The sequence below is a fragment of the Oxyura jamaicensis genome, chromosome 3, assembly GCF_011077185.1.
Source record: "Oxyura jamaicensis isolate SHBP4307 breed ruddy duck chromosome 3, BPBGC_Ojam_1.0, whole genome shotgun sequence".
NCBI lineage: Eukaryota > Metazoa > Chordata > Aves > Anseriformes > Anatidae > Oxyura > Oxyura jamaicensis.
The window spans coordinates 95319999-95336665 of record NC_048895.1 but is presented as its reverse complement, the minus strand read 5'-3'; the positions used below and the strand labels follow the sequence as shown (position 1 = coordinate 95336665).

Below are 16667 nucleotides of genomic sequence, written 5' to 3'. Positions count from 1 at the left end.
CAGTTTAAAGGAATAAAAATATACAGACAATGGTTCTGGATGAAATTTAGATTTTTTTTTTTCTACTTTATTTTAGCAAGCAAAGACTTTAAGGCCATATGCCATCTCTGACATTGTAAGGAGATTTGTACAAAGCAGTTACAAACAATACCTGTTAATAAGATGCAGAGACTGTTCTAAAAGGCAGAAAGTGTTTCCATAAGAATTATTTTTTTGAGCATATTTTCCTTCATTTAAAAAGAGACTCTACTAAAAAGACTATGCTACAAACTAGGAAGACTAATATGGCTGAAAATACACTTTTGTATTGGGATTTTGTCTCTCAAGACAACTTTCCCTACTTCGTACCAGCCAAATAAACAAGCAACTTTCTTTACAAACAAGACCAGAAATCAAGTAATCCATGGCAGACTTACTTTGATTCATCAAAAACTAGCTGTCAGTTGCATTTCATCTGGGATCTCCATATTAATGTGGGCATTCTGAAGATAAGTGAACTCTGTGGAATTTATCTGATAATTAGACAATGAAGTAGGATTTAACTTTGCAGACAGACTGGGGATAACACATCAAGGAATTCCTTTGATTAATTTGGCAATCCACACAAGACACTAAGAATAAATATTTTAGTTTCCACATTGGCAAAGAGAAAGAGACAACACAACTGGACCTAAAATTTCAAGCAAAGCTAAGATCCAACAGAAGACAGGCTCCTTGTTTGATACCCTTTCTTGATATCAACATCTTGGTATTTGGCAGCTGTCACTGTTTACAATAAATTTGGGGCTGGGGAAGGAAGCATAGGCTGCTTAACTGAAATCTTATTTCCAGCAAAAAATATAAGGCTATGAACATGAAAAAACATTCCTCCAAATCCCAGTTGGCTGTAAAATAGAACAAGCATAAATGCCAGCTATGTTGAGTCACATTGCATGACTTGTTTAAGAAAAGTACTTTGAGAAAAGATGTGTTCCATACATTTCTTACGTGGAAGAGTTTTTTTAAAAAAAATGAGCTGACAAATCCAGAACTGTGTGTGTTTTGACCATGCTTCTCAGCAAACCATTGCTCTAGGAAGCCCTTCCTGCTCCCTCCCACCCCCCAAAAATTATTTTACTATTTTTTGATCTCAAATAGGAGCACTACAGTTTTGTGGAGGGAGGCTTACAATCCCACTAACCGATTACAAGGTATGAGCCACCGACACAGGTTTGTTACCGGTTCATGCACCAAGGATAATGAACACGCTAGCTCTGATAAGGATCAATAGATCACTAGAAGGCACTAAATAATCCCTCACTTCCAGAATCAGAGGCCATTGAAAAGACAGTTCCAAAAACGTATCTTAAGTCCTGTAATTCCCCTTCCAAGGGCTCATAGCAACACACAGACTGTCTACATCAGATTGAGCTACTCAAGAGCTGGAAAGCAGAATACAGCCCACATAGCTCAACACTGGAATAAGGCAATAGGCAAGGCTCTTACATAATTATCCCTTCCTTTAGATACATAATTCATTGGTTTATAGATTGGTTGATTCATTGGTCCAACATAATTTAATTTTATTTTCTGCCAATTCAAGTAGGATTTATTCAAGTTTCATTAGTGTCTTTTTTTAGGGGAAAAAAAAATCATAGAACTTCCAATTCAGAAGTTTCTGCCTCAAGCAGTCTAGGAGATAAAACTGCACATCTCTGACCCGCGAGCCTTCAAATATTGCTGCAAGGAAACTAAGTTGTTTTTACTGGAGAGAGGAATCTGCACTTCCTTTTGAACAGGTGAAGTTACCCATCTTAATTTTTCATAACTAAAGATGTGAAGTACAACTGTTTTAAATAGTCATCATTTCTCCTCTGTGCAATATATTGACATATGAGAGACTGAGAAGAGCATACAAGAGTACCTCCCTTCTACAGACTGACTTCATTTCCCCATAAATGTATTGTTTCAAGCACTTTTTAGATCTATTCACATGCACTTTAGATTTATTCATACACTTTAGAGAACAAGCTGACTATTTTACCTGTCTCTCCTCACAGAAGAACCTTCATGTTCTTAAGTTCTCTCAATACTGGTTCTCTTAGCTGGTAGGGTTCAAGTGAACTCTTCTGAAACCTAAATTATTGATGAATTAGATTAGCTATCAGAGGTCCCACAGGACCTCTCCTGCTCTGAAATGTTGCTACTACACATTCTCATGATCTGACCCAAGAAATGCCAACTTTATTTTTAATTGCATTACAATTCCTTCCTGCAGTACATCATATCATTCAGACTGCACACTTCCAAAACCATGTTATTTTTAAGGAGGTTTGCTAGAAAACAGAAAAATGTTTTCTTCAATCTAAGGGCTGCAGGAACTGTTAGTAAATTCAGATGAAAAGGAAATCCTTTTCATCAAATCTATAGAAAACAATTACTTCTGCTACAAAGAGAGCAGAATAGGCTGTATGTTTCAGCCTAAAAGGATCCCATTTGGTTATTTCATTTATTATAACTTCTGGTTTACTTGTTCATGTGTAAACACACACAGCTCAAAACTTTTACAAATACCTCAACTTGAAAAGAAAACTACTAAAATAGCAAACAACACAAATTTAATTAAAAATAGAAAAGAAAATATATCAGTCTATTAATAGATGTTATTGCCAAATACACTCGGTCAATGGTGAGACTGCAACCTAAGATGTGTAGCTGCAAAACTATTTTACTATAATATTAAGAGTTTTGTTTTCCTTACCCAATAAATGCTATTAAAGAAAAAAACAGTTTGTGCCTTTACCCTTTAAAAGGATTAAACTGAGATTTAAACTGAAATTGTACCTTTTTCCAACTATCACTGTAGGGAAGAGAATAGTTATAGATTTGAGAGCAAACAAAGGAATTCTTGTGAGAGAACTACATAATAAAATCAAACAATACAGAATGAACTGCTTAGCTCTCAATGTCATCATTAGATATTCATTATTTTTTTGGCCCTCTTCAGAGCTGGATAGGCTGATCTTGTGATGTTCAGGAATCATATTCCAAGTCTCAGAGCATTAGAACAACCAAAATAAGGTATTAGTTAATAGAGAGAGTAGTTAGTGACTATATCATAAAGGTTAGTAGTCTCTCAAATCTTCAACTATTACTAGTTAGACACACAAATGAATAGCAAGGAATAGTTATGCATAAAAATCACGTAGAAGTTTGTATTTTCTTGCCAATTTAACTTCTACTGCTCAACATGAAATATTTGCCTCAGATTGAGGCAGATTACTGAGCAAGTTTTGAACATGCTCATTCCCAGGGAGTCGTAGATCTTACCATTGTAGGACAGTTTGCTTCAAGAACTCTGTTGACCATTACAGTCAGACGCATGGAGAATATATAGGAAGCCCTGTCATGCAATGACCCAGGGAAAGAGTTTTAATCTTAGAAAAGAAAGTTATTTGAGCACTTGGAAAAAGAGTAAACAAGCCAAGACAACTCCCGGAGAAGCTGAGTGAGTGAATGAGCAATGTCAGCCCTAAGGCCTGTTATCTTGACTGGGTTCATATTAATGGCAAAAACACGATCAGGAAAAATTATCTTTGTAAGATCATGGAGTCAACACAAGATGTTATTGTTTCCAAGTTCATTGGGGAAGTGTTTCAATTTATTATTATTTTTTTTTAAACTAGGTTGAAATATTAAAGCATAAAAAAAGACACCGAGTGACAGATATTCAGGGAGAACAGGAGAACCAAGATGAATACAACTTTCTTCAAAGGACTTGCACTGATTTACCACTACTTTTTACTGTTGATGCTGAAACAGATTTTAAAAGAAGCTTCAGGGAACATGCACAAGCAGGATGAAGTGACTGCCAGTATAAATGTTAATGCTGGGTGTGAGCAGAAAGCTTTGAGAATTCAAAGACCAAAAAGAAAAAAAAGGCAGTATACCCTAAGGGCAGGTAGGATAGAGGGATGTGCAAGAGCTCTTCCTTTGGCAAAGAAAACCTGCTGCTGTAGAACAGAAGTCAAAGGAGGTACTAGTACACATTAAACAACAAACTAGATGTACCAGACTTGAGCACTGTCCACCACCCTACATGACAAAATGTGTTTAAAGACAACAGCAATAAATTGAGATAGCTTAAAATGAGACAAGGATTTTTAACTTTCAAGGTCCATTTAACAGCAGAAGGCAGTGTAGCAAAACAAACTAAAAAAAACACAACATTTTATTTTACAATGACTAATAGTGTACCAAGAGTTAAGTTTTTCTACTCTTGAATCGCTGCAATTAACAAGTGAATTCCCTGAACAAATGCACGGCTGAAAACACTAGTTTACGAGAAAGATTATATAACCACTCTACCATGAATTATTGAAGTATACACGTGTAAAACACTTCAGATATTCTTATCATCTGATATTTTTGTTTTTCTTATTTCCAGCCATATGCAAGTGTTTTGTATGGAGGAATACTGCTGACCTTTCAAAAAAAACTACTACAACAGCAGCGCTGAATTTTGATTCTGTTTGTAGGCCTCAAAGCACCTTTTAAGAATAGTTTGTTAATCCCACTCAAGAAAACCCATTAAATTGATTTTAACAGGAAACAAAACAAAATTGCATAAATGTAACAAAAAGTTACAAGAATATTACTGTCCTCTCCCTTCCCCACCAAGGACTAAACCTAATGTTCTATATCATGTAAGGCACTGTCAATAAAAAACACATTACAGAAACAGCATTCATCCTTCAACTCCCAAATTCCAAACCTTCAGTCTCGGATTTAATTATTACCTAACAGTGGCAACAGCAGTCAATAAATCATTGACCAGATTAAATAAGTGTACTTATGAAACTTACAGATCTTTTTATGGTTATATGTTTGAAAAACCCATCAAGAAAACTTTCCAGAAAATAAGAGTAAGTCAAGCTTCCATCTGTACCAATACCAATGGAGTACTGATGTGATCCTCATGGGTCCCTTCCAACTCAGGACATTCTATGATCACTGAGGAAGACTGATGTTATTACCAGTGTTAAAGTTAAAAATACTAGATTCTCTCAAACACATGTGTAAGACTGGTGAAACAATGATATAGTAAATGAGCCTCCATTTCACCCCAAGTACTAGGCAACTGCCTGGCTGCATCAGTGTCTTGTTACCACTAATAGATGGCTCTTGCTGGTCTACTGCAACAAAATCAGATTTAGTTAAATATATATGTTCATGTAGCATATGACAGCAAGCCAAGCCAGATATGTTCAAATCACCTTGAAGTCCTTGGAATGCTAGTATGTGGTTTCACTGGATTCATTGTTAATCCACTTATGTATTGTAAAAATACAGAAGACCCAAATGTTTCATTGCTGCACAGGAAGGGAACTTGTAAATCAGGAATGTACTCACTAGAACTCAGATCAGAATCTCAGCACAGGCAATGGCACGCAGTGTTCTCTCCCTGCAGCCGATCCTTGTAGGGTATATCCTCAGAGCCTGCTGAGTAGGTACTGGGGTGGTTCATATCCCTTCTTTCCTGGTTCAGTGCCCTAACCCCAGCCACCAGGGAGGAAGTTCAGAACATCTTCCTGCAGACATTAAGGGTGAGGCCTCCCAACAGCATCCTCTCTGCTCTGCAAAGCATAAACTCAGCACTGCAGAGAATTTAGCCCAGCTTAAGTCTTCTGATAGGCAAGAGTCATTTCTGTCAAACCGCTCAACATGATCATATTCAAAATACTGACTTGCAATAGCAGAGCTAGTTTTGAAGATGCTTATCAATTATATATTTTTTAATTGCATGAGGTAGCAATGCTAATGAGATGACATTTTCCTATCCAGAAGAGAGTGGCCTGTCACACGAGTTAAAACAAAAAACACCAGCTTTGCAGACTCCCAGAATATAGGAAGTTTATGCAAACTACTTCCTTCATTTTTCCCTATTCTAAAGTAGTTATTGGAACATTGTAGACTTTTCTACATTCCATACAAGAATTTGTTACAGAATCACTCCCTCCCAGTTTAAAACTGCATTTCTCAAACTGTATTACAACCACACAGTGTTCCAAAGTCTTAAATGGCAGCAATCAGTAACAATTTAACACACACACACGCACCAACGCTTTCAACTGAACAGTAATCCACTTACTCCACAGAAAAATGAAAGAGCTGGCTAAACCCAGGGATAACTAGATACTTTTAGTAAAAGCTAACTAGCTCAGGGATAGGCAACCAGCAGAGTGGCTATAAAGACTAGTAGTGACTGGTAATATCTGGCTATATTCCCATGTCCCAGAGAGGCTGATTACCTACCTACTACATATGGAATAGGAGCCAAATGGGGTCACTCAGGGGAGAAAAAAAAAAAAAAAAAAAAAAAAAAAAAGCAGGGACAGTTACAGGGATTCCTTCTCTATGAGTTTACAATAAGCCTATTGTCCCTTACAGCAGTCATGTTTGATACAGAATTCTTTTCAAGTCTTCATAAAATAAACACCTAATAATCCCTCACTACTGTAAAGCCTTCCCAAACCATCGGTCCTCACTGCCGGTCCATACGCTGTGACACTGTCACTGGAGAGTGACCATTTTGGGGGAGCTGAACATCATATTTCAAAGTCAATTTAGAGCTCATGGACATGCCAGGCTTACAGAAATAAATCTGAAAGGGGGCAGTGTTGTTTAATCAGAGAATGGTGCTATTTGTCAACGTTAATTACAGCTCTTCCTGCCCCCCCTTTTTTTTTTTTTAAAAAAAAAAAAAAAACTAGAAAGTAGGCCAGCAGGAAGTGTCATTATATTACAGCCTGTGGCTCTGTGCTTGTTCCTAAGTTGACAGTCAAGAGATGTCCTTTAGCATTCTTCATGTCTTTTTCTATATGAAAAAACGACTGCTCAGCTTGCATAAAAGGATGAAATGTGCTACCATACTGCTGGAATAGAAAGATACACTTACGTAGAAAACAACTTCCTACTGAGAAAACAGCAACAGTTGCTGGTGTTGGTGATGTCTGATGGACCTTCTCAGCTTATCTAATAAAACTTAAAGAATACTAAAATGAAACTTTCCTCACAGCCCTCACCCAAGTTCAGACCAAGAGAGGAAGAAAGACACTCCTGTTATTCAACTGACAAGGCTTTGGAGGACAAAGGAAAGGGGGAAAAGCAACCAGGGAAAGATACTACTGGGCTATCCAGCCCAACCAGAAAAAGCACAGAAAGTTAACAACACATAACCAAACTAGTGTTCATACTCACTTTGAATATAATTCTTCAGTCATACTCAAAACGCCTTCACTATCCAACCCCAAGCAACTGACTTAATACTACTGTATGTGCTAACTTTCTGAGAGTTTAGAAATTTCAAAACCTTTTATACAAGTCATCATATTAGAGAAATTGATTCAGTCTGGTTTTATGACTTAACTATTGAATTAAATTAAATGCTTGGCCTCATTTTTCCCCTCAGAACTGTGCAGTCATCACCATATTCTAACATCTTCTATAGAACTGGCTTTGAACTGCTTTGCTTTTTGAAATCAAACAAACAAAAAACCCTTATACGTACATATACATTCATTTTCCCCCTAAGATGATTACCAATTGATTTTCAGGACAAGTTAGTATCCATATCTCATTTCATTTTTATCATTAAACCCCTTTAGCCAGGCATTGCCTAAAGAAGTTGTCAAAAGAAATTTGGGAAATAATAAGAAACCCATTTAAACGTAAGCATTCCTGAATCCAGCTTTAGAAAACCAATCAATTTGATTAAAAATCACTGCAGAAATTAAAGTAATAGTTCGATTTAATTCCATTTCAAAATCAAGGCTACGGCTACGATGTAGTAAAATTTAAATATGCCATAAAAAAAGGTTATGCAGTAGTCAATGATGATTCAAACCCCAAACAATGAAAAGTGAAACATTTCAGTATCAAAAACATATGTCAAGTAAAATAAAGACCAAGTAGGAAAATAATTCTTACCTTCATAGATAGCTTTGAAACCTTGTGCACTGACAGCAAAGTCTGTGGTGAAACAGAGGGTGAGGATAGATCCTGTGCTCACAATAGACGATGGCAGCTGAAATCCAGATAACCTGCACAATAAAAAAAGGCACAATGGGTTAAAATCTTTGAAGTAAAAAAGTACAGCTCTCTTCATATGAATTAAATGTGGTTCACCTTATAACTTCATATTCCTACAACCAAACTGCCAACACATTATGCTTTTTGCTCCTGCTGCAATAAATATTCACTGCAAAATTTCAATACATTCTTGAACTTTTTAATCCTATTTTAATCTTCCTGCATCTGTGCACTCTCCAACAGAGAGCACTGAAAGAAAGATGTGTTTGAAACTATCAGAGACAAAGATTTTTTGAATTGGGTTCATTTTGAGATCAATATGTGTAAGTTTAGGGCACCAGAAGTAGATAACCAGGTCTTGACTCATAGAGCTATTTGATAGTTTGGACGATCCATCTATCCTCCAGGTGTTTCCTCTGAAAAACTTGGATCTTATATATTCCACTGTTAATTGGCTGTACTGTCAACTAACTGGAATACAGAAAAAAACTTCCATTTTACAACTTCAGGAAAAAAAACATACCTTACATTTCGCATCTTACAGGCATTCATGCCTTTAGATAAAAACAAAATTTTGGACACACTATTCTTATGCTGCAATACCAATTTTAAGATCATTTCTCCAAACAAATGTTTTGATGCATTTTGAGGATAAAGCAGATGGAGAAAAAAAAGTTTACATTTTTTATTGAAACATCACTAAAGACAATTTGTTACACCTGGCTGACACTGATTAGCTGGACAAGGAGCTAACTGAGAGCTTATGGGTCAGGATTAAATGCCTTCAAGTGCAGGGACAGGTGACAATATAACGGGGGTCTGCTACAGACCACCTGACCAGGATGACTGAGCAGATGAAGCCCTCTACAGAGGAATAGGAACAGTCTCATGTTCACAAGCCCTGGTCCTCAAGGGGATTTCAACCACCCCAGTATCCACTGGAGGGACAACACAGCAGGCTTGAGAGGTGGGCGAACCTCATCAAGTTCAACAAGGCCACGTGCAAGGTCTTGCATCTGGGTCAGGGCAACCCCAAGCACAAATACAGGCTGGGTGGAGAATAGATTGAGAGCAGCCCTGAGGAGAAGGACCCTGGGGGTGTTGACTAGGACAAGGACTAATGGTTTTAAACTAAAAAAAGTGTAAGTTTATATTAGATACAAGGAAGAAATTCTTCATTCAGAGGGTGGTGAGGCACTTGTTGAGAAAAAAAAAACACTTGATATAGTTGTAATTTGGATAGTTAGGAAAAACTGTGCATTTAAAAAAAATCTCTTGAAGTTTAAAAAAATCTCTTTGAAATGGACTGTTCTCTGATGCTATAGTTCATTAATTGGCATCTGGAACTGCAAAGGATAAAAACCTAAAGAGCGTACTAGTACAACAGATTCACTGAACTACAAGTTCTGTGCAAAATTAGGTTTATTTAGGACCACCTTCAGTTCTCGTATATAAAAACATCCAAGATGAACTCCATGCTTGAATTACAGGAGTCAGGGGGTACCCAGTCTCTTTCCAATTTTGAGGTTTGGAAAATTATAGTGACTCTGAGTTAAAGATCAAAGTCAGTGAGGAAAACTTTTAATAGTGATGAAGGCAGATAGTTTTTTGTTTTTTTTTTCCTGACTTCTGTTGCTTTGGTTTTCTGCTACTTATTTCTTTTTAACCATTGTCTCCCATGTGCTAATTAACTGTTTGCTCTTATGTTTTCACCTTCTGTGTACTTGTCAGCCTATTACTCCTCTTTCTTTCCACCTCATTTACTCCAATTCTGGAATTAACCAACTTGATTTTTTTCCCCCCTCAGTCCACAAGCCCCAGAACTACCATGAGGCTTGCCACATCTTGCGTTCAGGCTTTTGCATGTTCTGTCACCTTCACTATCTAATCAGATGTTGCAGTTTTTAGGGAAACATGCTTCTTGCTCTATTTAAGAAATCATAGTGGTTATCACTACTGCCCTACATCTGCAGTGTACTGTTATGACAGTGCATTATTAATTTACTTTATGTGTTTTCCGATCTAACATCCATGTTTTTTCCTTCTCTGAGAAGTGATTCAAAGAGCTCTGTTTCAGGAAATTTTTGGGGGGAAGGAATTAAAAAAAGTCAGGTTGAAATAGAAGATAGGAGGAGATGCCTCAACACATCGCCCTACACAGGCGAAAAAAGTAAAAATCAAAGGATTATTCAAACACAGAACTACACAGCTTGAGCTACCTCATTCCTGATCACTGTTTACTCTGGACAGCTTAAGGTCTTCTTTCTAGGCCTGCTTGTTTTGATTCTGTTACAATAGCGAGTATTCTCTAATATGGACTCTTTACCTGCTCAGTGAGTTTCTGTACCATCCTCCTTGAAATACTAGATCATTCATTAACTTAATTGACATTGAAGTTCACATTAAGGGAAGACAAATAGTTTTTTTACACTTTTAATCAGTGCACTTAAAAATTCTACAACCTACAAAAAGGCAAGTATGTGGTAAACTTCAAGGAAATAATACATCAACCTGAAATATGTTTTTAGGATTACAGCAATACCAGGAACTTGCAAAAAGATTATGGGAAAGCCTCCAATAGAAGAATTCTGTGTTTTAGTTGTTAAACAGATTACCTGGGTGCCTCTACAGTAGCCTTGCTGTCTGGAATACTTCAGAAAGCATTTTTTCATAGTACTTGAATTCAGTGACATCAAATGCTGTGAAATTGAGAGCAATCTAAACCTAGACAGCAGATTCTTCAAGGTAATTTCTGGAAGTAAAACACTGCTAACCCAACAAGTCACCTCCTTCCCCTTAAAAATCACCTTTTTCTAGGTAATTATAGCATATTAATCATAACTTGTTTTGCACATCCACTTCATCATGCAAAAGAAAACACCTTCACATGTTGCTTTCATTTGGAAATGTACTTTGGCAACTAACATCCAGGACTTGACTGCAACCAGAAAGGGAACTGTTTAGGTATACAGGTGTGTGCCAAGAAAGCAGAATTGTTTCAAGTACCTTGCTATTTAGACATCCATTTGATAAACTTGAACTACTTCATACAGAGCATGACAATACTTTAAAGTATTGATACTTCCTTAACTGTCAGTAGCATGGCATAAAGTAGAATTGGCATAACATGCGCACTAAGATACTTTGAAACCATAGAGGAAATGTATTTCGCTTGTCTGTAATGAAGAAATAAAACATCTAATTGGAAACACAATGGTACACCAGTACTGACTTTAGCCTTTAACTGAGAAACAAACATTTCATCCTGCATTGTCATCTCTAAACTTGCTACAAGCAAGTGCATTGGAGGGCTGCCAAGATGTCTAGGGGCCTGGAGCACACGATGTACAAGGAACATCACAGGGAATATATGTTGAGTCCTTACAAGATGACAAATAAGAGGTGAACCTTACTGCTGTCTTCAGCTACCTATTGGAACAGCATAGAAAAAGACAATACAGTTTCAAAAAAGAGACTGGATCTAAAGATGGGAAGGAAGTGGCCACAAGAGACAATTCAGTTTTATACTAGAAAAAAGTATTCACCATGATGTTGGTCAAATGTAGGACCAGATGCCTGAGAATATCTGGTACCTCCATCCCTGGAGATACTGAAAACCCAACAGAATCACACACAGAATCTTCTAGGTTGGAAGAGACCTCCAAAATCACCTAGTCCAACCTCTGACCTAACAAGTCCCCCACTAAACCATATCCCTAAGCTCTACATCTAAACATCTTTTAAAGACCTCCAGAAATGGTGACTCAACCACTTCCCTGGGCAGCCCATTCCAATGCCTAACAGCATGGCCACCTGAGCACACTGCTGGCTCATATTCAGCCAATTATGAACCAATACTCCCAGGTCCTTCTCTGCCAAGCAGCTTTCTAATCCCTCATCTCCCAGCCTGAAGTGGTGCTTGGAGTAAGATTTTTTTTTTCCCTTTCTACAAGAAAAAAAAAGAGAAGGTCATATCTGTGATGGACACACAAACACTACAGCTCCTTGCAGAGGACTCAAGGACAAATATCAGAGCCAGAAAAAAAAAAAAAAAAAAAAACACAATCAGGTCCACAAATGCCAACAGAACATGAATGCACAGCAGCCCCAGCAGGGGTAATCACAGACTTATCCTTCACAGATGAAAAAGGTGACCCTGCTCAGTCTCTTGGTAATACTGCACCTATGTGGTCAAGCCCCTTGCAGTGCATACTGAAGCTCTTTGTGAATCCTCTGGAGAGTTACACAAACTGCTTGATATGTCTAGAGATTACAATGCAACCCAAAAACAGAAGTGTACCCCACAACATCCCAAAAAACAAGTCAGCCAGCAACCTCTGCTAAATGTCCCTCTATTAAGGGAATTCCAAGCACTTAAACTCCAGAAGGCTACAAGGTCTAAAGACACTACAGCCAGCAAAACAGCAGAGAAAAGCTCCAGAAACACAAGAAACTGTCCCTAACCCTGAAAAAGACTACACCTCACATGCCTGCTTCTGCTGTTTTCAGATACCCACTGGCATGGGGAACTTGGATGATGCATTTCCCCTAAACCCTGCTCCCTCACTCTAACATCAAGGTTGTAACTTCAATAATATTTGACATACAGGTGAAGGCATAAGGTCACATTCACAGTAAGCCCCATAATTCTGCAAAACTCATAAGAGACCTAGAACCACAGAGCAAACACATGAAGTAACACCATCTTCCTATCCATAAGCATGCTCTAAAAATTACTCACCTAAAGAAGAGCTGCATGCAGTAAAGGCACCTACTACTACATAGCTTGCTTTACTCTAAAAGATCCTCCTCACTGTTACCTCAAAAAGACATGCTTTCCTCTCTCAACTTGGAAACACACCAGCCCATACACTCTGACCCACCTAAAGAACCCTACAAGGGGCTGAAGGAAAAACAAAACACCCCCAAGGAGCAGCTCAGGCAGAAAGAGCTCTCCAGTGGGACACCTGCGGCTTATATACCATTAGGCCCACCTGGCACCCAACCGATCACCTGGGAAAGGGGTAGGGCAAAGCAAAAAAAAGTGGAAATCAAGCAGGATGAGCAGCAGCTGTGTTGTTTTTGTGTATCTGGCTTAGCTCAACAGTGTGTAAAGCACAGTACAGGGAACTGGGCTGTTTCTAGAAGCAACAATTCCTGTGTCTTGCTTCAGCTTTGAGTATTGAAAGGAAGATACAACCAAGTAAGTAACTGAAGCTATTTCAACTGGAATTAGCTCAAACCTTTCTTCGTGGTTTCTTTACATGCATGATGGATGAAGACATCCCTATATTAATTCTTAGATTTATAGCTGCTCTTAGTAACATTAACCATAATCTCCTTTTGAATGGAAACAGTCTTGTATGGCAGTAAAAGGTTTGTCTGATGTTGGCTGCCCATATTTTTTCTTTTGGTGGCCTTTAGGTTCCCTGTTTATCATTTTTAGAGAACTTTCATGCAGATAAACAGCAGGCGAGGTTATGGCTGGTCTTAATGAAATTAAGTACAATGAAAACTGGGAAAAAATACTGGGGAAATTTACTGAGAAAGTTTAATACCAGCAAGCCAATGCAAGTGGAAAAATCTGTTTTAAATACATTCACTTTCAGTGGGATTTGTAGAATAAGATATAGAGATAAGAAAACAAAACACCCCTTAACATGGAGAATGTTGCTTTTCCCAGATGTGTAAAATGCCATCAGCATAAACTTCTCACTTCCCCTCAGCCTTTTTGATTTTTAATCAGGTTGTTTTAACTTTTACTGTCTTATACAACATGTGAAACTGAGCACCGGGCCCTGAACAGCATTATCCACCTTCACTCCAATTTCAATAGGAAATAAGATCAGATAACCATAGTCTCTCCTAACCTAAATTACTCAGTGAATCCATGACCCATAAGGAAGCCATGGCCACAGTCTCTACCACAGGCTATAACAGAAGCCAGCACACTCAATAGTTCATGAGGACATAGGCAAGTACTATCAGACTAAGAAGTTTTAAGTTGCTTGTATAAGTTTATTAAAGATTGAATTTTTGCTGAGTATAGTTAAGAAGTTTTAATAAGTCCATGTAGCAACTGACACGCATTCAAGCACAGTTAGTTTGACCTGATCTTCACAGGTCACCCCTGACACCCAAAGGCACCCCTGACACGAAAGTAGCTCTGTTCCTCTTTCCTTCAGCTATAACTATTACATTCTTGTTCCCAGTCACTACGTAATTTGTTATTTTTAAATAAGAAACATTTTGCACTGCCCTCCTGGTTGAAGTGGTTAGATGAGGAATATCTAGAACAACAGCTAGAACAAATCCACCAGGTACAGATATCCAACATGAAGAAGCTCATTTCTTCAGTCCACTTTAACAAGAATATAATCATGGAGTAGTGGAAGGGACCCACAAGGATCATCGAGTACAACTCGTGGCTCCACACAAGACCACTCAAAAATCAGACCATATGTCTGAGAGTGTTGTCCAAACGCTTCTTGAACTCTGGCAGGCTCAAACTCCGAAGATGGACTCCAAAGATAAAGAGTAGTGTTCACTGCATTTGTATACCAATTCCACAACTGCCGATGAATCATGCGTACGTGGGGAGGTAAAAATAGGAGCACCTTAAGTATTCTATTTGCTAGATATGGTACTAACTGATGTATTCAGGTTATTGTGTCAATATTTCATTAAAGTTTAAGAAATTCTTTTGGGAAATCTAAGATGGGAAAAAACACAGTAAAAAAAACATTGGAGAGAGAGGGGCTTCTTCATAAGGACTGATTCTTTCTTCAAGTTAGGCCAATAAAATCAATGAAGACTATGTTTAGAAAGAGAATCAGATCTGCTACAGATTTTTAGAGTAGTTCCTGGCATGTGTGCATGCATGCAAGACCTCATATCTGTACAGCCTGTTCCATGAAGGGTTCTTGAAAGAAATAGCTACACTCCATTTGACAAAAAGTTCTTGTCTGAAGTTAGCTATCAGATGTCAATGGCAAAAGCTATTCACCAAAAGGATCAATGTTATTAATAACAAGGTAATAAGTAAGTCCAAGTTCCAATGAATTAACCTAAAAGCAATTTTGGGTAAACCAGTGACAAAAGAAAATCTGATATTTTTTTTTTTCCAAGTCTACAGAAGAAAATAAATCTGATTTTATCCTAAAGTGGTAGAGGTCATCAACTGCTACATGAAACACTACAGAGGTGTCTGCCATCACTGTCACAGCTTTTTACGTTTTATACACTATTCCTGAATTTGTCATTCGATTGACACCATCCTTAAGTTCACTACCAAACTTGCCATACCATATAAAAACAGCTACATGGAGGTGCTGTCTCAAAGATTGTGTTGATCGGTTACACATCAGAAGGTGAGGCAAGTCAAAGGGAACTCTTTACAAAGACTTCATACTACTGCAGTTCTCCAAAATTATCTCACTCACATTTTGTTCAACTGGGAATTATCCTTGAACTGTACCCTCAATAAAAAGCAAGGAAAAACTCCTCTATGTTTTTTCAGACATCCAGCATCACCAAGTCCATAATATGCATATGCGATTAGTGGTCTGAATTAAAAAAAAAAAAAAGGCAATCAAGATATGACTATGGATTCCTGGATATAGCTTATTAGTGCCTTTGTGGTGGATTGACCTTGGCCAAGTGCCAGACCCTGTCCAACCACTGTCTCACTCCCCTTTCTTAGCAGGAGAGAAAGTAAGGCCAGGAAGCCCACAGGTCAGGTTAAAGGCTGGGAGATCTCTTCCAGTTACTACTACAGGCAAAGCAGACTCAATTCTGGGAAAATTAACTTATTGCCAATTAAAATAGGGTTGAACAGTGAGAAAGAAAAAAAAGAAAAATCAAAGCCTTCCTCCAAACCCCCTTTGTCCCTGGTTCAACATCACTCCTTCGGTCCCAGCTCCTCACTCCACACCAGGAGCAGCACATAGGGTGGGGAATAGGGTCTGTGCTCGCTCCTAACAACTTCTCTCAGCCTTTCCCTCCCTCTCACACTTTTCCCCTGGTCCTTCAGCAACTTTCCACAGCCTGTGGTTCCTTGGGGAATATCCACCTGCTCCAGGGTAATCCCCTACAGGATACAGTGCAGCTATCTGCTCAGGCTGCAGTGGAACCTGTGCTCTCTGGAGCACCCTCTCCTCCCCTTCTCTCACCTTGGTCTTGACAGGGTATTTCCTCACAGTTTTCCTCAGTCCTTATTCTGCTGTGCAGTGTTCCACCCTCTTTACTACATTTGCTAGAAGCCATGCCTGGTAGCAGGGCCTTCGGAGCCGGCTGTGCCTGGCGTGGGGCAGGCCCGGCCTCTCCTCACAGAGGTGCCCTGCAGCCCCCTGGCTGCCACCTGGGCACCTGCACTCAACCCAGAACAGCATACTGTTACAGCTTTATATTTAATTTCCTCTGTTTTCATTATTATTTTGAGATGCCATCCCTGGGGGCAAACTCCTCAGTGCTGGCAGCCAATATAGACAGAACAGTTACCCAGAGGTGAAGGCACCTAATAGAACATAAAGCCAAGATAAGCTAAACATGTATGTATATATATAAACCCTATCCCCCATCATATCCCGCTCAACATT

General features: G+C 38.5%; 1 protein-coding gene across 2 annotated transcripts in view; it reads right to left on the bottom strand.

Annotated features, from left to right (window-relative positions):
- CSMD1 (CUB and Sushi multiple domains 1) overlaps positions 1 to 16667 on the bottom strand; it is a 1151643-nt gene that overhangs the window by 797524 nt on the left and 337452 nt on the right. For both annotated transcript variants that reach the window (XM_035319885.1, XM_035319886.1), the window contains exon 3: positions 7969 to 8081. In XM_035319885.1, the coding sequence (XP_035175776.1) occupies positions 7969 to 8081 (113 nt within the window). The remainder of the gene's footprint in view (positions 1 to 7968; positions 8082 to 16667) is intronic.